The sequence below is a fragment of the Bos javanicus genome, chromosome 5 (assembly GCF_032452875.1).
Source record: "Bos javanicus breed banteng chromosome 5, ARS-OSU_banteng_1.0, whole genome shotgun sequence".
In the NCBI taxonomy this organism is placed as follows: domain Eukaryota; kingdom Metazoa; phylum Chordata; class Mammalia; order Artiodactyla; family Bovidae; genus Bos; species Bos javanicus.
Window position 1 is genome coordinate 64,673,404 of NC_083872.1, and position 27,191 is coordinate 64,700,594.

At 36.6% G+C, this 27,191-nt stretch overlaps 1 protein-coding gene across 2 annotated transcripts; it reads left to right on the forward strand.

Moving 5' to 3' along the window:
* Window positions 1–688: 688 nt before the first annotated feature.
* ACTR6 (actin related protein 6) lies at window positions 689–22,167 on the forward strand. 2 transcript variants are annotated; one of them, XM_061417021.1, is made up of 11 exons: window positions 690–885; window positions 4,474–4,591; window positions 5,176–5,244; window positions 6,106–6,229; window positions 7,368–7,503; window positions 7,596–7,652; window positions 9,568–9,666; window positions 9,759–9,837; window positions 15,145–15,316; window positions 17,099–17,237; window positions 19,654–22,167. In XM_061417021.1, exons 1-11 carry the CDS (start codon window positions 818–820, stop codon window positions 19,781–19,783), a joined length of 1,191 nt encoding a protein of 396 aa, XP_061273005.1. In that variant the 5' UTR covers window positions 690–817; the 3' UTR covers window positions 19,784–22,167. The 2 variants fall into 2 exon arrangements, with proteins under 2 accessions (XP_061273006.1, XP_061273005.1); XM_061417022.1 differs by lacking the exon at window positions 5,176–5,244 and having other exon boundaries at window positions 689–885.
* Window positions 22,168–27,191: the final 5,024 nt, after the last annotated feature.

Here is a 27,191-nt window from a genome sequence, read left to right on the forward strand (position 1 = left end):
TTGTGTAAGTATTAACCCTTATCTTCATCACCCAAGGTTACACAGCCATTTTGTGGCAGGGTCCGGATTCCAATTTAAAATTAATTCTCTTAACCAATACGATACTGTGGAGTGAGCTCAAGTCATCACGGGAACACACAGGAGGAATACCGAATTTTAGGAAGGGGAACGGGGAGGGAGTGTGTCAGGTGTCGAGAAGCTTTTTTCGGTAAGACACAAAGCTCGGTCCAGAAAAGCAAGCGGAGAGGGAAGAGTGTGAGTAAAACAACGAGGCGGTTGACGGAACAGCGTATTTGTAACAAGGTGACTGGCTCCAACACTCGGAAGCAGTGGCGCATGATGAAGCTGAAGAGTCTTCATACCCAATTCCATGCTGCGTACGGGTTTGCAATGTATTCTTCAAAAGACGTCACTGAATAATACTATTCGAACACACAACCTTTCCTCCCAACCCTCCCACAGAGATGGTTCGTTACAGGCGTTATAAGAAACTTCCAAAAGCAACTCAAATCTACAAAAGTAAAGAACAATCACGCATTGAAAGAAAAAAAACTTTAGCATTTTCTCTCTTATTGGATCTGGCCAAGAAATAAAAACGGTAGGATAGGAAGGAAGTACGGCATGACTCCTGCGAGCAGGTAGGGCGGCTGTGCTAGCTCTGGTTTCCGGCGTCCTCGGTTGCTAAGGGAGACCGGAAGCGCCCGTGTGCTCCGTGGATGCAACCATAGAGTGCCGGAAGCAGTAACAACAGAGTGCTGGGAAAAGCGTGAGCAGAGGGGTCGGAAAAGAAGGCTGCGGAGACTTGGTTTACGCTGAGATGACGACGTTAGTGCTGGATAACGGAGCTTACAACGCCAAAATCGGTTACAGCCATGAAACTGTCTCGTAAGTGTTCGCTGCCCGCGAGGGACAAAGCATATATGCTTAGTAGTTACATGTGCTACGCTTCATTTTGGGACCTCTGTAAACTGCAAACGCCGCCGCGCAGCTCATACTCTGTTTGAGGGATGCTCGGCTTGGAACTGGGTAGCTGGGAAGCTTTGAAGTGGGGCTTGGGTTACTAATTTTGGAATTTGTGGCCCGGAAGTGGGATGTGTGTTTAGTTTCGTAACAGGAAATAGCAAAGTAGGCTTCTAAGAAAGAGGTTCCCGAATGAGGGACCTGTACACAAGGTTTCTGAGCCGTCAGGAATCGTGGGCAACATTTTGCGTGTATATGCATTTTTGCTGGGAAGCAGTTATGGCTTCCGTCAAATCCTCCACGGGTTTAATGCCCTCCGCCCCCACCCCAGGTGTAAAAACCACTGTGTCAGTGACTGAAGACTTTGAAGGCTTTGTATTCAAGCCCTTCTAAGTGCTCTCTGACTGGCTTGGTTGATTTAGACTCATTTAAACAAAGCATCACTACGAACAAAGCTAGTGGAGGTGATGGAATTCCAGTTGAGCTAGTTCAAATCCTGAAAGATGATGCTGTGAAAGTGCTGCACTCAATATGCCAGCAAATTTGGAAAACTCAGCAGTGGCCACAGGACTGGAAAGGTCAGTTTTAATTCCAATCCCAAAGAAAGGCAATGCCAAAGAATGCTCAAACTACCGCACAATTGCACTCATCTCACACGCTAGTAAAGTAATGCTCAAAATTCTCCAAGCCAGGCTTCAGCAGTACGTGAACTGTGAACTTCCAGATGTTCAAGCTGGTTTTAGAAAAGGCAGAAGAACCAGAGATCAAATTGCCAACATGTGCTGGATCATCGAAAGAGCAAGAGAGTTCCAGAAAAACATCTATTTCTGCTTTATTAACTATGCCAAAGCCTTTGACTGTGTGGACCACGATAAACTGTGGAAAATTCTGAAAGAGATGGGAATACCAGACCACCTGACCTGCCTCTTGAGAAACCTTGTATGCAGGTCAGGAAGCAACAGTTAGAACTGGACATGGAGCAACAGACTGGTTCCAAATAGGAAAAGGAGTACGTCAAGGCTGTATATTGTCACCCTGTTTATTTAACTTATATGCAGAGTACATCATGAGAAACCCCGGGCTGGAAGAAGCACAAGCTGGAATCAGGATTGCTGGGAGAAATATCAATAACCACAGATATGCAGATGACACCACCCGTATGGCAGAAAGTGAAGAGGAACTCAAAAGCCTCTTGATGAAAGTGAAAGAGGAGAGTGAAAAAGTTGGCTTAAAGCTCAACATTCAGAAAACGAAAATCATGGCATCTGGTCCCATCACTTCATGTCAGATAGATGGGGAAACAGTGGAAACAGTGTCAGACTTTATTTTTGGAGCTCCAAAATCAGTGCAGATGGTGATTGCAGCCATGAAATTAAAAGACGCTTACTCCTTAGAAGGAACGTTGTGACCAACCAAGATGGCATATTGAAAAGCAGAGATATTACTTTGCCAACAAAGGTCTGTCTAGTCAAGGCTATGGTTTTTGCAGTGGTCATGTATGGATGTGAGAGTTGGACTGTGAAGAAAGCTGAGCGCCGAAGAATTGATGCTTTTGAACTGTGGTGTTGGAGAAGACTCCTGAGAGTCCCTTGGACTGCAAGTCCATCCTAAGGGAGATCATTCCCGGGTGTTCATTGGAGGACTGATGCTGAAGCTGAAACTCCAATTCTTTGGCCACTTCGTGTAAAGAGTTGACTCGTTGGAAAAAACTCTGATGCAGGAAGGGTTTGGGGGCAGGAGGAGAAGGGGACGACAGAGGATGAGGTGGCTGGATGGCATCACCGACTTGATGGACATGAATTTGGGTAAAGTCCAGGAGTTGGTGATGGAGAGGGAGGCCTGGCGTGCTGCGATTCACAGGGCCGCAAAGAGTCAGACTCGGCTCAGCGACTGAACTGAACTGAAACAAACAATACACTGGCATTCATAAACTACGTTTGAGTAAAGACTAAGCAAATTTAAAGACTCGCTTTTCCTGTAGCGTATTCACAGGGGACCCGGGGACTTTTTTTACTTCTCCTTTGCTTTTTTTTTTTTTAAACTGAGTAAAAATGTAAAATGTCGCAGTCTATTTCTGCAGTGTGTATTATTGTACTTACCTTTTAACAGCAAGTCTCTTATCATTTGCTTAAGGACTACTTTAAAAGTCTTGATAAAAGTAGGTGCAGAATACTCAGACTTCTCTGGGGCTCAGACATTAAAGCATCTGCCTGCAATGAGGGAGACCTGGGTTGGATCCCTGGGTCAGGAAGGTCCCCTGGAGAAGGAAATGGCAATCCACTGCAGTACTCTTGCCTGGAAAGTCCCGTGGGCCAAGGAGCCTCAGTATAGTGACAAAAGGGGTGGGGGAAGAAGGAAGCTAATAATCAAGGATAGTACATTGACTAAAATAATATTATAGCCATAAGATTGACTACAATGCAGGGTTTAAAAATCATGTCCTGAAAGATTATACACTTTCACTCTATTATCTCAATTAATGCAAGGATTTTGATTGCCTTTAGTGCAAAGTAATCATCAGGCCATAGTGGCATATTTGAGGGTGGCAAATTCTGCTCCTCCTCACTTTCTCTCTATTCCCTCTCTCTCTCTCTCTCTCTCTATATATATATATATATATATATATATATATATATATGTATATGCGCACACAGACGCATACATACATATATGTGTAGATATGTATGATGGATAATGGCTCTAGTTTGTCTTCCTAACCAGATTGTAAGCTCATTGTGGGCAGCAACTATATTTAAAACTACCTCCTACTTCTGTACCCTATAGTATCTTGCAACTGAAGATCTTTGACTCCATGGAAACTTAGTTTTATGGTCAGATTTTTGAACTTGCTTTTTTTTTTTAAACTAGAATGGTATTAAGAGTTTTTTCCAGAAACTTTAACTTTACTTCAGCCCCTCTTCACCTGTGTGCAGTGGCCGAATCAATGCCCACCTGTAATAATATCTTGAGGATTATTTGAGGAAGATAATGGGTCCAGTGCAGAACCTGATATATGGTGAAAGTGAAAGTCCCTCATTTCTGTCTGACTCTTTGCCTCCCCATGGACTATACAATCCATGGAATTCTCCAGGCCAGAATACTGGAGTGGGTAGCTGTTCTTTTCTCCAGGGGATCTTCCCAACCCAGGGATCCAACCCAGGTCTCCTGCATTGCAGGCAGGTGCTCTACCTGCTGAGCCACAAGGAAAGCCCAAGAATACTGGAGTGGGTAGCCTATCCCTTCTCCAGCGGATCTTTCTGATGGAGGAATGGGAACCGGAGTCTCCTGCATTGCAGGCAGATTTTTTACCAACTGAGCTATCAGGGAAGCCCTGGTATGTGGTAGAACATTTTTTAAAAAAAGTCATTTTTAAATATTTTGAAGACAGAATGAGAAACACTGGTTCGGAAATTTTCATGTTCTTTCTTTTAGAAAGTAAAAGTGGTTGTTATGTAATTATATTTTTAAGAACTAAGTATTTAGGGAATAATTACATTATTTGTTTCTTTGTAGAGTTATTCCAAACTGTCAGTTCAGATCAAAAACAGCACGTCTTAAAACCTTTACTGCTAACCAGATAGATGAAATAAAGGACCCTTCTGGACTCTTTTATATTCTTCCTTTTCAAAAGGTAATCCAACTCTATGACATTTCTAGCATTAAGGACCTACATTTAAAGATAATTTGAAATGTATTGTAAGATTTTGTGTGTTTGAAAATATTTTTAGATCTCTGAGAAAGCGTTATTTAAAGTTGAATTAAGAGCTTATTAAAACCAAAAATTGAATTTAAATTGTCATGTTAAAAAATAGCCATGAATAATTATACCTCTATGAAAAAGAATCAACTATACTTCAATAAATAAAAATAAATGACCATAATTTAGTTACTGATTGTGGGTACTGAATTTTACTTGTTTATGTTAAAGCTAAATGAAATACAAACATTAAAGAAAATAAATATAGAGGGGCATCCCTACATATTGATGTGTCTTTTGAGCCCTTTGATGTTTTGGTTATTGTTAATTTGTAATGTTTTGAATTTTTAAAAGAAGAAAAACATACCAATGTAATAGCTTTGAGATTCAACTAGTATTAGACTGGTAAAGAGAGAGTAATTAAGAGATAGTAATCAGTGATTTATAATGTATTGATCTGATTTTTTTTTAATTCTACAAATATTTTTGATAGTTAATTCATAAAACAAATTTTTTAGGGCTACTTGGTGAACTGGGATGTTCAAAGACAAGTTTGGGATTACCTTTTTGGAAAAGAAATGTATCAGGTAACAAGTTGGAGTATGTATTCAAATTTCTATTTCCATGTCTCATTCAAGTGAAAAATTAGAAGTTATATTTTAAGATTTATAAATTTTTGAATATTTCTTACAGTATTTAAGTCACTTAACCTACCGTGCTTAGCTTTGATTTTTTAAATAAGTGCAAGTGCATAGAATTTCTATTGTGAAGTAGAATTTGAGGTTGAGAAGAGCTAATCTATATGAAACTTAAGATTAAAATTTTACTTAGATATCTACTATTCTTAGACCACTTTATAGTCTCATTTTCACAATAAAATTATTTTGCTCATATATCTGAATGTGTGAATGATGCAATGTTAGAATTTTGTGCTCTTAATATCTTTAGTGTGACTTTAGGTATCCTGAGAGAATGTTCAAATTTTAATGCTTCTTTAAGAGTATGTAGGAGAGAATTGTGTAAACATTAAATATCCCAAAGCTTCTCACCTTTTACCTTTTATTTTATACCTTTTAACTTTTAAAAACAAAATACCAGTTCCAGTGCTTGTAGTTGTATCATTCATTACTTTTGCATAATTATCTTTAAACAATTTGATGGTACCATTTTATCAGTGCTACCATTAAGAGAGTTAAATAATAGTCGAAGACCATGAATGCTGTAACCAGACTTCCCAAGTTCAGTCCTAAGTTTGTCATTAGTTATATGACCCTCGGTAACTCACTCAGCTCTTCTGTGTCTCAGTTTGCTCACCTTTCAAAAGGGGATAATATTAAGACATGTCTACTAGGGCTATTGTGAGAATTAAATAGATTTATGTACATAAAGCAGATGTTTACAATTATAACTATAAAGCTACAAAACTGGGAATTTTTTTCCTCTTATAGGTTGACTTTTTAGACACTAATATTATTATCACAGAACCATATTTTAACTTCACTTCAATTCAAGAATCAATGAATGAAATCTTATTTGAAGAATACCAGTTTCAAGCAGTATTAAGAGTAAATGGTGAGTTAAAGTTCTGATTGAAATTGAGTTGTGTGAATATGAATAAATACTTTAAATCCAAGACTATTGAGTGACATTCTTTTAGATTTGATGAAATTTAAAACTAGATGAAGCCCTTGAGCTTATTAGTCTGACTTCTCTCGCTGTATCTTTTTAATATGGTATTTCTCCCTAATGAAGTTAACTAGCAACGTATTTCTAATCTCTGAAAGTTTATTTTTTCTGAGATAGTTGTCTTTTCTATCACTGATGTGTTTGCTATTCTTATTATTGTTTGAAATAATGTTAATAGCTCAGACTGCCAATATGAGGAAAAACAATCTATAAATACCATCTAGAAGTTAGTTTTTTAAAGGCTAGAATTAAATGACTGTACAAAGAAAGTATTCACCTGTTTAGCATGTAGCATTGAAGTCTGTATAAACAACAATATACTGTAATGGTTAGGAACATAATCTCTAGAACAGTGTTCTCAACCAAGAGTGATATTGCTCCTGGGGACGTTTAACAATGTCTGGAGACATTTTTCATTGTCACAACTGGGACGGTACTTCTTGCATCTAATGTGTAGAGGACCAAGATGCTGCTAAACAGTGCACAGTAAAGCCCCCAACGCTGGGCAAGTATCTGACCCACAATGTCAGTAGTGCTGAAGTTGAGAAAAACCGCTGTAGAGTCATACTGCTTACGTTTGATTCCTGGCTCTGTTATTTTCTAATCATGTGACCTTGGGCACATTATTAACGTCTCTGCTTCAGTTTCTACATCTGTAAAAATGGTATTGTTGTGAGGATTAAAACATACATACTCATGGAGTTTAGAATAGTGCCCAGCATGTAATAAATGCTCAGCAAAATTATTTGCTATTAAAATAATTACTATAAGTTGTGAAGTGAATATTTACCTTCAAAGTTGATCACAAAGTTTTTATCATTTTCCACAAAAATATCATGTTTTAATGTTTAAATATCTGACAGAATTAGTAATGTTATTTTAGATTAACTTTTTTTTTTTACAAAGGAAAATTTCTGTCTTTCTGTTTGCTTTAGTTTGCTGCTTTTCTTTACTTCTTGTTTTAAATTAGTTGTACTTTTATTCAGTGTGTTTATTTTTTCTTTATCTTTTGTTTTCTTAATAGCTGGGGCTCTCAGCGCACACAGGTATTTCCGAGATAATCCTTCCGAGTTATGCTGTATCATTGTAGATAGTGGATATTCCTTTACACATATTGTTCCTTACTGTAGAAGTAAGAAGAAAAAAGAAGCAATTATTCGGTGAGTTGCATTCAATTTTCATCTTATTTCTTATAATAAAACTGGATGAAATTTGTGATAAACTGAACTAAATTTGAATTCTTCCTTTTTAGGATAAATGTGGGAGGAAAACTCCTAACCAATCATCTAAAAGAAATCATATCTTACAGGTAATACTTAGCTTTGATTCTATGGGAAGATGAGATGCTGGGGGTGAAATTTTTAAAGTAATTTAAAATTATTCCTTGCCTTTAGTTCTAATTTCAGGTGACAGTTCTGAATTATTGCTTTAAAGACTGTATTACGTAGATACTAGGTTGGCCAAAAAGTTCATTTGGGTTTTTCTGTAACACCTTATGGAAGAACTTACATGAGCTTTTTTTTTTTTTTTAACTTTACAATATTGTATTGGTTTTGCCAAATATCGAAATGAGTCCTCCACAGGTATACATGTGTTCCCCATCCTGAACCCTCCACCCTCTTCCCTCCCCATACCATCCCTCTGGGTTGTCCCAGTGCACCAGCCCCAAGCATCCAGTATAGTGCATCGAACCTGGACTGGCAACTCATTTCATATATGATATTATACGTATTTCAATGCCATTCTCCCATATCATCCCACCCTCTCCGTCTCCCACAGAGTCCAAAAGACTGTTCTATACATCAGTGTCTCTTTTGCTGTCTCGTATACAGGGTTATTGTTACCATCTTTCTAAATTCCATATATATGCGTTAGTATACTATATTGGTGTTTTTCTTTCTGGCTTCCTTCACTCTGTATAATAGGCTCCAGTTTCATTCACTTCATTAGAACTAATTCAAGTGTATTCTTTTTAATGGCTGAGTAATACTCTATTGTGTATATATACCACAGCTTTCTTATCCATTCATCTGCTGATGGACATCTAGGTTGCTTCCATGTCCTGGCTATTGTAAACAGTGCTGCGATGAACATTGGGGTACATGTATCTCTTTCAATTCTGCTTTCCTCAGTGTGTATGCCCAGCAGTGGGATTGCTGGATCATAAGGCAGTTCTATTTCCAGTTTTTTAAGGAATCTCCACACTGTTCTCCATAGTGGCTGTACTAGTTTGCCTTCCCACCAATAGTGTAAGAGGGTTCCCTTTTCTCCATAGCCTCTCCAGCAAGAACTTACATGAACTTTTTGACCAATTCAGTAAATACCAATGATGTTTAAGTTAAAAAGCTTTCTGACATATGAAATGGTAGTGTCCACAAAAAAGACACTTCCAATTTCTCGGGAGTTTAATACATTAATAATATTTTAAAATTGCAAATGTACGTATACCTTGTAAAACATTTTACAGTGCATATAAGGATATAAGGGTCTAAAAAGAAAATAAATCTCTGCTTCCCTTTTCCACTTCTCTTGTCAGTTCTCCATACACAGTACAATACTTGAACTTTATTTATCTTTTATCCTTTTTTAATCTCTAAAAGCCTTAATAATGTGCACTGCCATGTATAAAACAATAGCTAGTAGGAATACTTTATAGTACAGGGAGCTCAGCTCAGTGCTCTGTAATGACCTAGAGGGACAGGATGTTGGGGTGGGTGTGGGAGGGAGGTCCAGGGGGGAGGGTCTATATGTATACATATAGCTGGTTCACTTTGTCATATAACAGAAACTAACACAACATTGTAAAGCAACCATACTCCCCCTGCCCCAAAGAAAAATATATAGATAGATACGTTTCTGGATTAGCTGGTATTAGTTGACTGTCCACTATTAAAAGATTAGAATTAGTGTACTTAATCACCTCCCAAGGAGGGCATAGCAACCCACTCCAGTATTCTTGCCTGGAGAATACCCATGGACAGAGGAGATCGGTGGGCTACCGTCCATGGGATTGCAAAGAGTTAGACATGACTGAGTGACTAAGCACAACTTAAATAAGATAATGGAATGGGTATTCCATAAAGTTAAAAATATTTTACACATTCAAAAATTTAATACTTTTTAAAGATCAGTTACCTGGACATTTAATTCCAAAAAAATACTTTCAATGATAAGTTGCATGTAAATTTTTTTCATTTTACATTACCATTTTTATTTCTGTTTAGGCAGTTACACGTTATGGATGAAACACATGTGATTAATCAAGTGAAAGAAGATGTATGCTATGTGTCTCAGGATTTTTATAGAGACATGGATATTGCCAAGTATGTATAACGGTAGCCTAAGAATTGGAAAGTTGATTCTTTAATGTTAAGCATAGTTAAAATACTTCATAAGTCTCTATTTTGTTTTCCAGGTTGAAAGGAGAAGAAAATATAGTAATGGTAGACTATGTTTTGCCTGACTTTAGTACAATTAAAAAGGGCTTTTGTAAGGTAATTTTTAAAAAAATTTTGTATTAGCATGAAGTTAATTTATAATGTATTCGTTTCAGGTGTATAATAAGTGATTCAGTTATACATTATTCTTTTTAAGTGTTTGCTCTCTGTTATTACAGAATATAAAGTAGAGTTCCCTGTGCTATACAGTAGGTTCTTATTATTTATTTTATATATATTGTGCATGGATGTATACTTAGTTGCTTCATTTATGTCCAACTCTTTGCGACCCCAGGACTGTAGCCTCCTAGATTCCTCTGTCCTTGGGATTCTCCAGGCAAGACTACTCGGATGGGTAGCCATTCCCTTTTCCAAGGGATTTCCCTGACCCAGTGATTGAACCCGAGTGTCCTGCGTTGCAGGCAAACTGTATACTGTCTAAGCCACCAGGGAAGCCCGTAGTAACTCCATGGACTGTAGCCCGCCAGGCTCCTCTGTTCATGGAATTTTCTAGGGAAGAGTATTGGAGTGGATAGCCGTTCCCTTCTCCAGGGGATCTTCCTGACCCAGGGATTGAACCTGAATCTTACGTTGCAGGTGGATTCTTGACCATCTGAGCCACCTATAGAAGTGTATGTTAATTCCAATGTCCTAATTTATCCTTCTCCCCACCTTTGTCTTTTGATAACCATAAGTTTGTTTTCTAAATCTATAATGTAAGGTAATTTTTAAGTTTTTCTTCAAGCGACCACTGAGGTTTGATGGAATGTCAGAGTTGTTGATGATAGCCTTCTTGCCTGTTGGCCATTTCTGTAGACACCAGAGTATGAATGATTAATTAATATTTGTATTAAATTTATTTAGAAAAAGAACTATCCACTGTGATAGCTTATGGGACAAATTTGGAGATAAACTAACTTTACCTATATTATGGTTTACCCATTTCTGTTTTCTTAAGAATTAGTGTAAGTCCAGTTAAAAGTAGATTATTTGCCTGTTGTGAATGTTATTGACACAGCAGACCCAGGGCTGTGGTATCAGATTGTAGTTGAAAAGGTCAAAATCCAGTGCACTTTGAAAATGTTGAGTAGGGTTTATCTTGGATGTCAAAACAATATAATCTCTCCCTATCTTTGATCAGCTCAGTTTTATGTTTGGGTAAATGTGAAGTTTGCCCTTACAGTTACTGGTTTGGTGAGGACTTTTAGAAGTTAAAAGTCTTTGGTCAGAAACCTAAGCACGTAGAAATATTTTCACGAGACATTTATGGTAATATTCATTGCAGTATACATTGAGTGAAAAATTGGAAAGAGCCTAAATACTCACTAATGGAAGAAGAATACATTTTTATTTATTCATATTATAAGTGAAAGTGTGAAGTCACTCAGTCGTGTCCGACTCTGCGACCCCATGGACTGTATGTAGCCTACCAGGTTCCACCATCCATGGGATTTTCCAGGCAAGAATACTGGAGTTGTTTGCCATTTCCTTCTCCAGGAGATCTTCCCGACCCAGGGATTGAACCTGGGTCTCCCACATGGTAGGCATTGTAGGCAGACACTTTACTGTCTGAGCCACCAGGGAAGATCCTCATGTTATAAAATAAGCAGTAAAAGTATAATAAGAGGTATGTGATCATCATGGATAAATCTCAGAAATGTATTTCTGTTTAGAAGACTATATACCATTTCAGGATATGTAGAATAATTCTTTATATGTGGGCATTTATAAAAATGAAGTAAAAGTATAAAAACTGTGTGTGTGAATGATAACACCACATTTAAAATGGGAGTGTTAACTGTGAAGTTACGTTAAACTGACTGATGGATACATATAAAAATTATACAATTTTTATACTTATTTTTATGCCTGAAATTTAAAAAATAATTTTTTTGGCCAGATTTTTAAGGTGAAATACAAATCAGAATTCATAGAAGGCTACCCAAGTCCTTATAAAATCAGTATCATCCTATAATGTCCTTAGAAATAGATCCTTGTGGAAGGACCGAGGCTGACTTTAAGAAGTGAGAATTATGACAGATTATGAAATCTAGTTATCTAGACATGAACTGGGAAGAGGAACTGGAAGCCTGAATCCCACAAAGAATATGGAAGATGTATTTATTCTTTATAAGACAAGGAAAACTGCCCCAAACATATAGATAGCAGGCCTCTTTCTCATCAGGCATGTTTGATCATCCTCATACAACTATAGCTGTTTAAAGCAGTCCAGTGATAAACACCTTATAGAGAATTTACAGCACTCTGAATTTAAGATGATAAAGTAATCGATGTTTCTACCAGGATGGACCCTGAACAATGGACCCTATGTCTCTAAACCTGACTGAAAATCACCTGGGCCACTTGAAGAACAATTGATATCCATGTTCTTTGTTCCTGTACCTGGAAATATTTAGTATCTAAGTTCGGAAACTTAAACTCTAAAAGAGAAAAAAGTCTCTTCCAGGTGATTGGACTATTAGCTAGGCTTGGAAATCTTTCTCTTCTGTAAAACGTAGTTCTCTCCTGCCCTACAAATGACAGCTTACCAGTTTATTGGACATTATCTGCTGAACTCTGCCAGTTTCCTTCCCAAATCATAAGCCTTGATTTCTCGGCACTGCAGCGTACATAGCAAGCTAGTAGAGGTGTGTTGGTTCCATCAATTGACTGTTGTATTGCTTCTCATCAGAGGAAAAAGGCAAAAGCCGCATTGTACTGTTTGCTGCTCTTTTATTGACTTTTGGCCTTGTGATCAGAATCTTGGTATGACTGCACTTCCATGGACTCCTTGTTACATGTACACTTTAATATCAATTGAGTGGACATAGTTGGACTGAACTTTTACCAGATGATGGAATGTTACCTCAAATGTCTGTTTAAAAAATAAGTTTAATTTCTACTTTGCCAATTAATATTAAAATGTATATTTCACTACACGTTAAATTGTGTACATCGTAATAATTTTTAAGGTTTGGAAATGACTATATTCTGTATATGTTAGGATTACTCCTAAAATGTATCTTTGTAAATTTAATACTTGATTAACTTTTTTTCATTATTGCCTGAAAATCAAAATCTTTGATGAAAACTGATAAAATATGTTTGAAATTAGAAAAGCCATACCGTATAAAATGAAAGAGAATTTGTTTCAGAGTCTTTATACTTAGAATGTTGTTAAAACTTAGACCTTGATTGTCGATTCAAGAATATGTTTAAATACTCAGGAAAAAGTTACAACCTTGATTTTCTAGTGTTGACGACAGTAATAATGATGAGGTCTGTAACATTGTTACTGATTACAGCTGATAGAAATTCCAGTTTTATTCTTTAACAGAAAGAGAATGCCTATTAAAGTGTAATGAATGCTTTACTGACCTTAATTGAAAAAATTAACAGTTACTTAATAGTTACCAGTTGCCACTTTTAAACATTTTTTTCATGCTACCAGAATGAAATTTATAAGGACCGTACAATCAATCATGGCCTGCATTAACTAAAATAGCAACGCCTAGCAGCCCTTTTAAATTTCTTCATCTATGTCTAAAACAAAAATCATTTTGGAATTGTACTCTTAGAAACAGAAACTGCTTGTAGTTCCAGATTACATATTAACAATGACTTCAGAGCTAACATTCAGCAAGGATTTCTACTTCTGGCTCTTTCCCCTAGTTAGTTATTTGACCCTAGGTCAGTCATTTGATCTTCTGTAAAATTAGGAGTGTGGACTAGAAAACTTCTTTTTTGTCAAATGAAATTCTCCATATCTGTATCTGTCTCAAATTATTTTGAGTGTTGACAAGATGAGTTATATCCTGTACACTCAAACCAATATCATTTTTAAATGAATTTGTAAATTTATAAGAAGTATTTTCCATTCTTCAGATAAAGAATGCGTTATCTGTGAAGAAATAATATTCTTCTCTTTGCCAGTGCAGCAGTAGTTTAACTGGGTAAAAAATGATGTGTAATTTTCCTTGTTCTTCCTAGAGTATTGTGAATTTATTGTAGTTTTTAGGACATTTTTATTTAAAAATAATGTTTCAAATGAGAAATTTCCAAATGATAGCAATCAGAATCATTCACATCCAGGTTAGGAGTAGCAGTGTAGTGCATGCATGCTAAGTTGCTTCAGTTGTGTCCGACTCTTTGCAACCCCATGGACTGTAGCCTGCCAGGCTCCTCTGTCCATGGGATTCTTCAGGCAAGAATACTGGAGTGGGTTGCCATGCCCTCCTCCAGGAGATCTTCCTGACCCAGGGATTGAACCTGGTCTCTTATGGAATGTAGTAGGAGGAAATACTGTCTGTTTTGGGGTTATTAGGTGAATGATCTTGAGCAAGTCACATAACCTTGCCTAGCCCAGTTGGATCATTAATAAAAGGAAAATATGCCTGCCTTACTGGGTTATATGAGAATTCAGAGTGATAATGTATGAAAAACACCTAAAGAAAATTCCACATTGTTGGCTTGCATGCTATACTGGGTAGCGAATTTGTGATGGTGAACAATATGGACAACAAAGGATAATAGAGGATGATTACTGGAAGGACCTTTTATTTGGGAGGCAGAAAAAGCGTCTCTGAGGAAGCTGAAACCTGAACAGAGAATGGATGACTGATTACATTGAGGAATCTGTTACAGTCTTTATATACTTTACTGTCCAACAGCAAATTAATATTTCTCTTCATACATTTTAAATAATTTTATATTTATGTAAAGGAATTGGATATAGTCAGTTACAGGTAAAAATGCATATATGAGTCAAATGAAGTTTATGTCTTTAACCATCTAGAAGAGCTGATGATTCTTAGTACAGTTGAGAGGAACCATTATTTTAATGATGTAGAATGTTATAAAAGGAAATTATTTTTTTCCTGGGCCCTTCAGGAATTACAGCTCACAGAGTTGAATGGGTTAGCAGAAAATAAATAACAGAAGAATTTCAGTGATAAAGTCCATTTATTTGCCTAAATCATTTGGTAACTGATTTTTGAATAGAGATTGAATGCATAATAAAAAAAATTTTATGTATGTTCTTCTTTAGAAAGTGGATTCACTCTGCTATTACAGATAGATTATGAAATTCCTTCTGCTCTATTATCCTTTTCTTTCTTTGTTTTAAAATGTGTGGAATAAAGCCAGCACATCTTTGGGGGAATAGCTGCATTAAGAGTAAATAATCACTTAATTGTGTGGTTTAGGTAACAGGAAAAAAGACCGCATTTTTCTAACTTTGGAGACTCCTGAAACTTCCAAGAATATGGTTAATATATTGGTATTTCATAGTATTAAGATTACTAAATGTTATTTCTTATATGAGCTAGATAATGTAGCGTACTTTTCATCTTATTTTTCTTTAAGCCAAGAGAAGAGATGGTGTTAAGTGGAAAATACAAATCTGGGGAACAAATTCTTCGTTTGGCCAATGAGAGATTCGCTGTTCCAGAAATACTCTTCAATCCTTCTGATATAGGCATTCAAGAAATGGGGATTCCAGAAGCTATTGTCTATTCAATTCAGAACTTACCTGAAGGTACATTAATAAATTAATGAGGAATAATGATATCCTTGTTGCTCAGCTGGTAAAGAATCCGCCTGCAGTGCGGGAGACCTGGGTTCGATCCCTGAGTTGGGAAGATCCCCTGGAGAACGGAAAGGCTACCCACTCCAGTATTGTGGCCTAGAGAATTCCACGGACTATACATATAGTCCATGGGGTTGCAAAGAGTCAGACACAACTGAGTGACTTTCGTACAATGATATTTTTTAAAAATTATAAGCTCTCTGAATCCTAAGAAGTCAACTGTTTCTTTTGAATAATTTGAACAAATGGCTACTTTATTTGCAGAGACTTGAGATCCAGTAATGTACTTGAATGATTCTTTATTGGTCCCAGATGATAAATTTGATATAAGTATTTATGGTCTATTTAAACTTAAAGTAATTCATCTCTTTAAGAGTATTAAATTGCTATATCCCTTTTAGAAAAGTTTTAAGCCAAATTTGCACAGAACAGAAATTTATAATTTAACAATTTAATGGTTTTTAGTTTTTGATGAGAGTGGTTTATTCGTTCTGTTATATTTAGATTAATATACTGGAAGTTAGGGGGTTTTTTTTTTTGGAAGTTAGTTTTATTGAAATTAAAGTATGGTGCTTCACAGAGTTGTCTGGGTTCTCTTGAAGCATGATTTAATGAAATGATGTTCTAGAGTTTTGGAGTACTTTTATACTTTGAAAATGTCTCCCTTCTTCTTAAGGAACAATTTAGGCATTGTAAAAAATCTTGCACGTGCAATGCCCTTTCCTCTCATTAAAAAAAAAGAAGAAGAAAAAGAAAGATAATGCCATTACCTTAATATAGCTTCTCCAGTATATCTTTTCAACCCAGGGATCAAACCCAGGTCCCCCACATTGCAGACAGATTTTTTACCATCTGAGCCATAAATAGCCAGTTGTTTTAATACAGCTATTTTACAGCTGCTGCTGCTGCTGCTAAGTCGCTTCAGTCGTGTCCGACTCTATGCGACCCCATAGATGACAGCCCACCAGGCTCCCCCGTCCCTGGGATTCTCCAGGCAAGAACACAGGAGTGGGTTGCCATTTCCTTCTCCAATGCATGAAAGTGAAAGGTGAAAGTGAAGTCACTCAGTCATGTCCGACTCTTAGCGACCCCGTGGACTGAAGCCTACCAGGCTCCTCCATCCATGGGATTTTCCAGGCAAGAGTACTGGAGTGGTGTGCCATTGCCTTCTCCGATTTTACAGCTATTTTCATATTAATATTTCATCATGTTGATTTCTCATTTTATATAAACAGTATTTTTCACTATCATTTGTATTACACAGTAAGTATGTGTATCTCAGTGAGATAACATGGAAACTTGAATTCTCAAGTTAAAAATGGACCTCCCTTTTATCTTTACACCAGCTAACCATCTCAGCCTACATAAAGACCTCTTCGATTTTATGGAAGAACAGTTGTAATTTTCATATGTCTGGTACTAGAATTTTACTCATTTACATAAAGCTTATGTGTATATGTAATAAATTGCTAGTAGTTCAACCTCTTCACTTTTGCCTTTTAAAGATTTATGAGGTCATATTTCTGTTTAATGTATTTATTTGTATAAATGATAATCTCATTACAACATCTTATAATTTATATGGTGGTTAAAAAAAAAAGTGGTTTCCCAACTAGTAACTTGAATTCCTAATTGCTTTTACCTAAGCCCACTTCCCTGTTTCTCCAGAAAGATAAGTAAACAGATTTTCTAATGTCTCTTTTCTCTCTCTTTTTTTATCTCTTTTAAAAGAAATGCAGCCACATTTTTTTAAGAACATCGTTTTGACAGGAGGAAATTCCCTTTTCCCAGGATTTAGGGATCGAGTTTACTCGGAAGTTCGATGTCTCACTCCAACAGATTACGATGTTTCTGTTGTGCTGCCTGAAAAGTAAGTCTTGGCTTATATAGAAACAAATCCTGGAAGTTAGTTTGTAGATAAAAGAGGTCTACAGGCAGACTTTAGTTTAAAGCCTACTACTTCTACCATGTTGGTAGGTTTATTTCACCTTTGGGATGCTCATTTTTCTTTTCTCAAAAATTGAAATGACAAACCTTACATTTAAGTGGATTAAAATGGGGTGAAATATGTAAAGTGCTGACCATCATGTTTAGTAAATAACAGGTGCTCAGTTAATAGAAGATCATTTCCCTGTGTCAGTCCTCATTCCTAAGAAATTTTTATAGACAAAGCAGTTAGGTTATTATCTATTCGATTTCTCTGAGCTGTCATTTTTTGAGAGTTTCTATCAAGAATACAAATACGAGGATTTAACCAATAAGATAAATTATGTCAACTGATAAGTTGTTTTAGAATAATTTAAAATATTTAAAATAAACTTTTATATTTAAGTAGTCTTTTTTTTTAAAAATTCAAAGCTATTTCACATGTACCCCGTATCCTGATTTATGAGAAAAAGCAGATAATTAAGGTAGAATTTTAGAGCTGTCAGAAAGGCTTACAGATCTGTCTAGTTCTATGTACTTACTTTCTAAATAAACAAGGGCTGGTGAGTTAACAAAGGCCTTGAAAGTGAGAGTGAAGTCCCTCAGTCGTGTCCAACTCTTTGCGAACCCATGGACTGTAGCCTATCAGGCTTCTCCGTCCATGGGATTTTCCAGGCAAGAATGCTGGAGTGGGGTGCCATTTCCTTCTCCAGGGGATCTTCCCAACCCAGGAATCGAACCCAGGTCTCCCACATTGCAGGCAGACTCTTGACCATCTGAGCCACCAGGGAAGTTAATTGCAGTAGCCAGACTAAAATTTAGTTCTCTTTAATTGGAGGCAGGAGTTCTCACCAAATTCCAGTAATCCCCACTCACTGCTCCACTGTAGCAGAGTTGAAAACAAGACCCCACACACCTGATGTGGGCCGCAAGGCACGTGGGATCTTAGTTTTCCAACCAGGGATTGAACCCCCATCCCCTGCATCATCGCAGAGAATCTTAACCACTGGACTGCCAGGGAAGTCCCCCACATACCTGATTTTTAATTTTAGAATTTTATTTTAAAGCTAAAGTGGAGTTTTTTTAAAATCAGTAGCAGTTAATAGAAGGCCCTCATCTGGTCACTTAATTTGATAGCCATCAGATAAAAGAATAAACAACCATTAGATGTTGGAATGATTTTTATCAGCATTAATGTTCATATACTCTTTTGATTATGAAGTATATTGACTTTTTATCCTGAATTTTAAAATGCAAGTCATGAACACACATTATGGATATGAAAAGAGAAATAGTTTTTATTCTTTTATCCATCACATCTTTTTTGCACATCTTTACAGATAGATCTAGATACAGATTTAGTTTTTTTAAGGTTAGGAAATTCAGTAAATACAATAAGGGAAATTTTCTGTATCATTTTTCAGATTTAAAATTGAACTAGGGGAGAGGAATGGTAGAATTACACAAAGTGTAACCAGTATAATCTTGGTTGTACATAAATTGAAAGTCTGATGTGCTATGTTTACTTGGTGCCCTTCCCAGCCGTGTAACAGGTTTGTCCTGCACCGTGCTTACTTTTTTTCTTTTCTTCCTCTTATTACCCCCTCCCCTGTACTGCACTGTGTTTTCTAAATGTCTCATTTATTAGAGGGAACAAAGTATAGGAGCAAAAGCACAGACTGTGAAAACAACTCCAAGTTGAATCCTTGTTTCAGTCTTAAGCTCTTTGAACCTCATTTTCCAGATATATAAAGTGAGTTTATAATAGCAGTTCGTCAGTTGTAGGGTGAATTGATGAGATGATATATCTTTGCCTCATATAAAAGTTAGACTCAGATATATTCCAGTTTTTCTTTTTATGCATTTTTGATCTTTTGTTTGTATTCTTGATTTTTCTTAGAAGATCTGTAAATTCAGAGCACAGGGAAAAATTAAGGAAGATCTATTTGTAGTGGTAACCAAGTTTCCTTTCTTTATGAGTTTCTTTACTTCTTTGAAAGTGAAAAGTGAAAGTTAATCACTGTTTGCAACCTGATGGACTATATAGCCCTCCAGGCTTCCCTGTTCACAGAATTTTCCAGGCAAGAGTACTGGAGTGGGTTGCTATTTCCTTCTCCAGGGGATTTTCTTCTCCAAGATATTGGACTGAACCCAATCTCCTGCATTGCAGGCAGATTCTTTACCATTTGAGCCACCAGGGAAGCCCCTCCTCTGAAGTTTATACCTGTTTTCACACTTGAAATGATTTTCTGTTAAATCAAGTTGGGTAAAGATTGCCACATTTTAGTTACTGATTAATGTTTCTGGCGTTTCAGTTCTGTAAAATCATCTGAGTTCATTTATTTTACCTTTATTTTTAGCCCTATTACTTATGCCTGGGAAGGTGGAAAATTGATATCAGAGAATGATGATTTTGAAGATATGGTGGTAACAAGAGAAGATTATGAAGAAAATGGACATAGCATCTGTGAAGAGAAATTTGATATTTAAGAAACATTTCTGAAAGTTCTGACTTACTATGACAAAGGTTTAATTTTCAGCGTTCTTTTTAAAGGAAGTTAAGGACCTGTGTTAGCTTTCATCCTGAGATAACATCTTGAACTTATGTAAATACTTTGATCCATGGCTAATTTTCAAAGGTTTCTTAGCTAGGTTAGTAAGTAAACTGTAACTCACCCCATATTTTCATTTAGGAGCTAGTCTTATTCTAACAATGCTTATGCTGTTTCTGAGAGTAAGTTATCTTTCATTAAAAGATGAAAAAGTGAGTGTAATTTAAGTTTAATTCTTTATAGCCAAAAACACAAACTTAACTGTCTCACTACTCAGGTTTCCTTAGAAGATAGTTTTGTGTGACGGACTCAGAATTGACCAGTGTGTGTTCATCATTTCCCTTCCCCAGTGGAGATACAATTTCTCTCTTTTAGAAAAGTATTTTATTTTTAACTTGTCATTTTTATTTATATATACTAAAGTTGGAAAAACTAATCTATGTTTGTATCATGTTTATTTTTTACTTGGCGTTAGTATGAAAAGATGACAATATAAACCAATTTAGTCGAGTGTTTTTGATCACTACCATGTTTCAGAAGTGTACTATTTCACTCATAAAAACACTATACCATTTTTTGTTTATTTTTCTCATATACCATTTTTCAGGATGAAATTCTTATGTCATTGGGCTCCTGAATCAAATTCCTACCAGTCTGTCTACCTTAGCTAAAATCTTGTGCCTACCCCATGGCTTCAGGGATTTTAACAGCCTAGAGTGAAAGAAGATAATTTTTCAAAGGAAAATTAAGATAAAGAGACAGATGCTGGGCAGGGTGAAAGAACTGTCCACTACAATTACACTTGGATTATATGGATGGTCCCTGACTCAACAGAAGGTTCGACTTAATGATTTTTTGACTCTACAATGGTGCAAAAGCAGTATGCATTTAGTAGAGACTGTTCTTCAAATTTTGCAGATTTATTTATTTATTTTTGGCTGTACTGGGTCTTTGTTGCTTTATGTGGGCTCTTTCTGATTTTGGCAAGCAGGAGCTACTCTTCACTGCAGTGCATGGACCTCTGATTGCTGTGGCTTCTCTTGTTGCAGAGCACAGGCTCTAGGCGCACAGGTTACAGAAGTGTGACAGTTGGACTCAGTAGTTGTGGCACTCAGCTTTAGTTGCTCTGCACATGTGGGATCTCGCTGGGCCAGGGTTTGAAGCTGTGCCCTCTGCATTAGCAGATAGGTTCTTAACCACTAGACCACCAGGAAGGCCCCTGTTCTTCGAATTTTGGATTTTGATCTTTTCCCGACCTAGTGATATGTGGTATGTTACTTTCTTGTGATGCTGGGCAGCATTTGGGCACATGAGTATTCATTATATTAGAATCTTATCTCATAGTTTTCAAGTCTCTGATCCACTAGTTCAAACTTGAGCCGTCATCGCCAGCCGTATCTTCATGCAAATTGAACAACCAGAAATGTTGCTGTCAGTTCTGCTCTGGCGTCATTTCCCTTCCCCAGTGCAGGTTAGGCTTGTTCAGTGGCATGCCGTGTCAAGTGGAAGTGCTCTATACAGGACTGGACTCCGGATGGACAAGTTAATCACAAGAGCTCACACTTAGAGCATTTATTCTTACTATACTGTTTACCTTTCTCTCAACCCACATCTGACCAAAGAGAAAAAATTAGGCCTATTTTAAGAGTGGATTATGCATGATGTGGCTGGCAGTAGCCAGAAGTGGAGTGCTGGCAAAGATTAAAAGTTGAACTATCACACCCACAAATAAAGAGTTGCCTCATAGTATCACTGGTCACAGAGTTAAGTGACAGAGTTGATCTGCAACAGCAGCTTTTTGGTTTTTATGTTCAAAAACCTTTTTAGCACATAAGCAATTAGACAGAAAAGAGGTCTCAAGAATGGCTTTCACATTAAAAAGAATGAAATGCCATTTGCAGCAACATATATGAACCTAGAGATTATCATACTGAGTTGAACTAAATTGGACAGAGAAGGAGAAATGTAGTGTGACATCCTTTATATGTGGAATCTAAAAAGAAATGATACAAATGAACTCACAAAGCAAACAGACTCAGAGAGGGAACTTACAGTTGCGGATTTGGGGGAAGGGATAGTTTGAGAGTTTGGGATGGACATGTACACACTGCTATATTTAAAATGGATAACCAACAAAGACCTACTGTATAGCACATGGAACTCTTCTCAGTGTTACGTGGCAGCCTCAGTGGGAGGAGAGTTTAGGGAGAATGGATACATGGACATACGTGGCTGAGCCCCTTTGCTGTTCACCTGAAACTATCACAACATTGTTAATCAGCTATACCCTAATACAAAATAAATACAAAATTTAGAAAGGAATGGTTTTCAGTCTTGAACATTCTTTTTAATTAATTAATTTTTTATTTTTAGCTGCGCTGGGTCTTTATTGCTGTACATGGGCTTTCTCTAGTTGTGGCAAGCAGGGGCTACTCTCTAGTTGCAGTGTGTGAACTTCTCATTGTGGTGGCTTCTCTTTTTTCTTTTTCTAATTTATTTTAAATTGGTGGATAACTGCTCTACAGAGCTTCTCTTGCTGCAGAGCACAAGCTGTACGGTGCATGGGCTTCAGCAGTTGTGGTTCACAGGCTTAACTTCCTCGCCACACGTGGAATCTTCCCAGACCAGGGATCGAAACCATGTTCCCTACACTGGCAGGCAGATTCTTAACCACTGGACTGCCAGGGAAGTCCACTGAACATTCTTTATGTATGTAAATTCTGTGAGATAGAATTTTTATCTCAACATTTATTTCTCCAAGTTAAATAATATTTACCTGAATAGGACCTAAAAATGTGAATAAGAAGTCTAAGAAGTGTTAAGCAGGATGAATCATGATGTTAATTGTCATGAACTTAACTTACTGAATATTCTAATAGGAGACAAGCTTTTCAGTGATTGGAAATAGACTTTATTTATACAGGGAAGAAAAACTTTGTCCCTACATTGCTCAAAAAGGTTTAGCCTAAAATTGAATGACAGTACCCTTGGGAATTTGCTTTAAGCCTGATAAACTGTATGGAGCTGACACTAGGTGGAGTAGCTGGGATAGGAATTTCTCTTTAGGAATTAATGCCCCAGAACCTTCAAAACCATTCAGTAAAAATCATTTTACTTTGTAAACAAGTTTAATTGAACAGTAGTATATTCAAAATAGTCTCCATTAGGGAATGCTATAGGATATGTCATTCAAATTAAACATCTCAAGCACTAGTGATTCTGCTATTTCTAAATTGGATTTTATCTCAACCCGGGGTTCTCACTTGCTAACATTTTCCCTTAAGAACCCAAATAGGTCAGGTAGTAAATCCAGATCTCTGACCCCAAAGCACAGACCCTTGTTCCCTACCACACTGTCTCAGACCTTTGATATTTCTGGTCCGGTCTTATAAACACAAGTTATGCATGTATATTTTTATTCTAGAGATTAAAAACAAAACAAGGCTCAGAAGGAAGATATCTGTTCAAGGTTATAAATAATCTGAGCAGCAGATCCAAGGACACAGTAGTATCTTTAACACATTTTTTCAAAGTGCCATCCATTCTTAGTGGTAGCTAGCAATTCTCCACCTGATTAACACGCAACATTAAAATGGAGACTCCTAATAAGGAGACGTTCCCCCTGCACCCCGACTAATAATGAGGGTTGGGCTGCATGTTTCCACTTTTTTCCTGTCTAGAATCACCCTCTCAGCTCTTGCACTGGAGGTATACTAATTTCCTCCCCAATTCAAAATAACCATATACATGAGGACAGTTAACATCTAATGTCAGAATTGTTCTACTTTGTTTTTGTTTTTCTTTTAAAGTCACAGGAATTTAGAATTCATCTAGCTAATGCTCTGATTTTTAACCTAACACTTTAACATTTAGACCAATAGTTTATCCACAAAGTAAGAGCAAAATTTGGAAAATATATAAATATAGGTCATTAAGGGCCTTAAGTATATTCTCTGAAGACAGAATAAATAATGATTCTCTAACCCAGTTGTTCTTAATGTGCTTCACTTATAATTCCCTTGGAGAATCTGGTGGAAAGCTACGAATCTTCTTCCTAGAAAAATAAGCACATTCACACACAAAGTCGCATATAATCCCAGAAAGTACACTGTACTTCAGCTCTCTGAAACCTGTTCATAGACTCTTAGTTGAGAACGTTGACTAAGCATTCAAATTCAACCCAACTGGTACAGTTTTTACACAAAAAGACAAAACTGATGACATTAGTTATATATGTTTCAAGTACTTAACGGTACACACTTCTCTCCCCTGTGATCAAGGCCACAGAATGTACTTTTGGGTAAGCTGCAACAGACTGAATCCTCAACCTGTGTCACATTGAGAGAATGATCCCGTAAAGTAAACTAATCAATTTAAAAACAGGGAGAAAAGAAGAAAACCATAAATTCCTTGATGGACTAAAAAAGAATCAGAAGGCAAAATCATGGTTTTAGATATTCATGAATTTTAAATTTGTGGCTTTTAGTCTTCTGCTTAATAAGTCTTTTCCTTCTTAGATGATTCACATTTAAGTTACAGTAGCCTAAAGGGGTAGCTTAAGAGTAGTATATACTAAGGAAAATACATGCTTTCTTTGTAGAACTCATATATGAAATGTTATTTTTCTATGGAAAAAAATTCTAAGGAAATTAACTGTATCAGATCCCTAATAATAGCACCACATTTAATAAGCAGTATAGTAATTAAATGAATCAGCATACAAGAATTTAACTTACATTCCCTTTTAAAGATTAAAAAACATCCTTTACAGTTTTTTAAAGATCTACTCTCTTAGCAACTTTCAAATACTAAATAGAATATTGTTAACTATAGTTGCTATGCTATACATTACATCCCAGGACTAATGTATTTTATGTCTGGACATGTGTACCTTTAGACTCTTCCTTAACAAAGTTTAAGCATAATTACACTTTAAATGCTTATAGGCTATCTTTCTCTGTAGTGTGGGTATTGGCAGTTTGAGAAAACCACCAGAGGAGTTCTTTATATTAACAAATTATAGTTTCTTCTCCCAGAAACATTAGTGCAAAACTTCTGGATGGTGTTTTTGGAATTCTTTATTTTTTCATTTCAAAGAGATACTAGGGTTACTATTAATCTCAAGAGCCAACTGGTGAAGATACTGGCTTGTCCTTCCTTTTGTTTTTCAAGCTCCTTGTATGTCAAGCATTGGCAAGATGTGAAACCTAAAAAAAAAAAAAAAATACAATTGGAAAAGCAAGTTAAAAAAAGAAAATCATGAAAATGTACCTATTCAAACTGGTGTTATGCTGGACTTTTTTCCTCAAATATGGTAGATGACATTACATATATTTTCTTTGCTTCAGAGTAATACTGTTTCTTTACATATGCTCTATACTTTAGCAAAACATACCTTGTCTTATTTTACATACATTGTTTGATTTTATTTCCAAAATAAGTCCATGAAGTAGGAGAACCAATGTACTACTATTCTAGTTTCAAGTAGAACACACTGGAATTTAAGTGACATGACTCACAGATTGAAGGTGAAGAGGAGGAAAAAGTTTTCCTTGACTTTCTTAGGGTCCCTGGCTAGGTCTGAGAAGTAAACCGATAAATACAAAAACTGGAGAAAAAGCACACAATGTATTTAATAAGTTTCATGTGACATAGGAGCCTTCATAAGGAAATGAAGACTCAAAGAAACAGACCTATATACTTTATGCTAGGTTTGATGAAGAATTGGAGAAGGAAATGGCAACCCACTCCTGTACCCTGCCCTGGAAAATCCCATGGCTACAGTCCATGGGGTCGCAAAGAGTCAGACATGACTGAGTGACTTTACTTTCTTTTCTTTGATGAAGAATACACAGTCCCAGAAGAATGTTGCAAGGTAAGGTATGAGGTAATTGTAATAAACTGGGAAAAGTTAGCAAAGCCTGTTTGTTCAGATTCTTCTTGACTTCCCTTTGCCTTGGGAGATAAGGATAGTCCTTTACTCCTGGTGTAGAGAGGGCATCTTTCATATGAAGGTGTTACAGCCTATTTCAGGGAGAAATGGCAAGAGGGGAGTAGGTCAGAACAACTCTCCTGCTTCTGCCATTTTTTCAAACTCTTTCAGCTTAAAATATTGAATGTCATGTGCCATGTTTTGGGGTAGTGTGTCCTGAACCATCAGAAGCATGTACAAAACATGAACAAAGAATTTCATGAACGTGAACAGTCTTTTTTGCATGGCCCTGTGAGCTGTCTTAGCATGTATAGTCAACTAAGCCTTTCTGTATGCTGATCTACAGATGGGGACACCTTAGTCTCCAGACACAGCAAAGCAATTCTCGATAACGGTAACTTCTGAAATCCTACAGCCCATTAATATTAGGTGTTTTTTTTTTTTTTTTCTATTTTCCCTATAATGGCCTTTGCTTAAACACACGTGGTGACACCCTGGAATTACATTGCCTCTGAAAACTTAAAATCCTACACCTAACTCTCTGTTCAGAATCTACTGCCCTTAATAATATAATAATAGCTTACAATGAATGTTTACATATATCAAACTTTTTCTCACTAAATCTTCAATGTTATAAGGTGTAGAGTTGTTGGCATTATTATTAGCCCTGCCTTATCAATAAAGAAACAGAAGCTTGGACCACATGGCTGAGCTAAGGTCTGAACCTGGGATCACCCCACTCGCAGGGTTTGAAGTCTCTTTACTATACCATACTGCCTTTAGCCCTGTCACAACTTACATTGATCTCAGAACACTAAAACCTGCCATGCCATTTTTCTTTGTTCATCATCTTTTTTCCATCCTTAGACACATATCTGATCATCTGAACTACTGTCTCAGTCAGTTGATTTTAAATGTTTCTGATATCAAATATTTATCCCTGTCTTTATAATCAAGACAGCACAGGTAAAGCCCTATAATAGGAAAAAGCTTGGTTTGTTTGGGATTCCCTATTATAAATACCCCATCTGGAAGCAGCAATGAGATACAGAAAGTATTTACCTTCTTAGAAGAAAAGGTAATCAAACAGAGGGCTTCCAAAAAGAACTAGAGAAGAACTTACTCTAGAGATATTTAAAAATAACCTTAATGTAACCACCTTTTATAGCATTATACATTTATTACATACTCACCCTTGGTTCCCTTCCAACTTATGTGACTATAACAGTCACTTAATGATATAGAAAGAATAAGTCTGAGTCAATACCTGATATGGCATCTGAATCTTCTCCATGCAGAAGCTTCTTAAATTTCTTACTAACCAGATCCAATAAAGTAACTGGTGTCTACATGAGTGAGTGAGTGAGTGAGTGAAGTCGCTCAGTTATGTCCGACTCTGCGACTCTTTGCAACC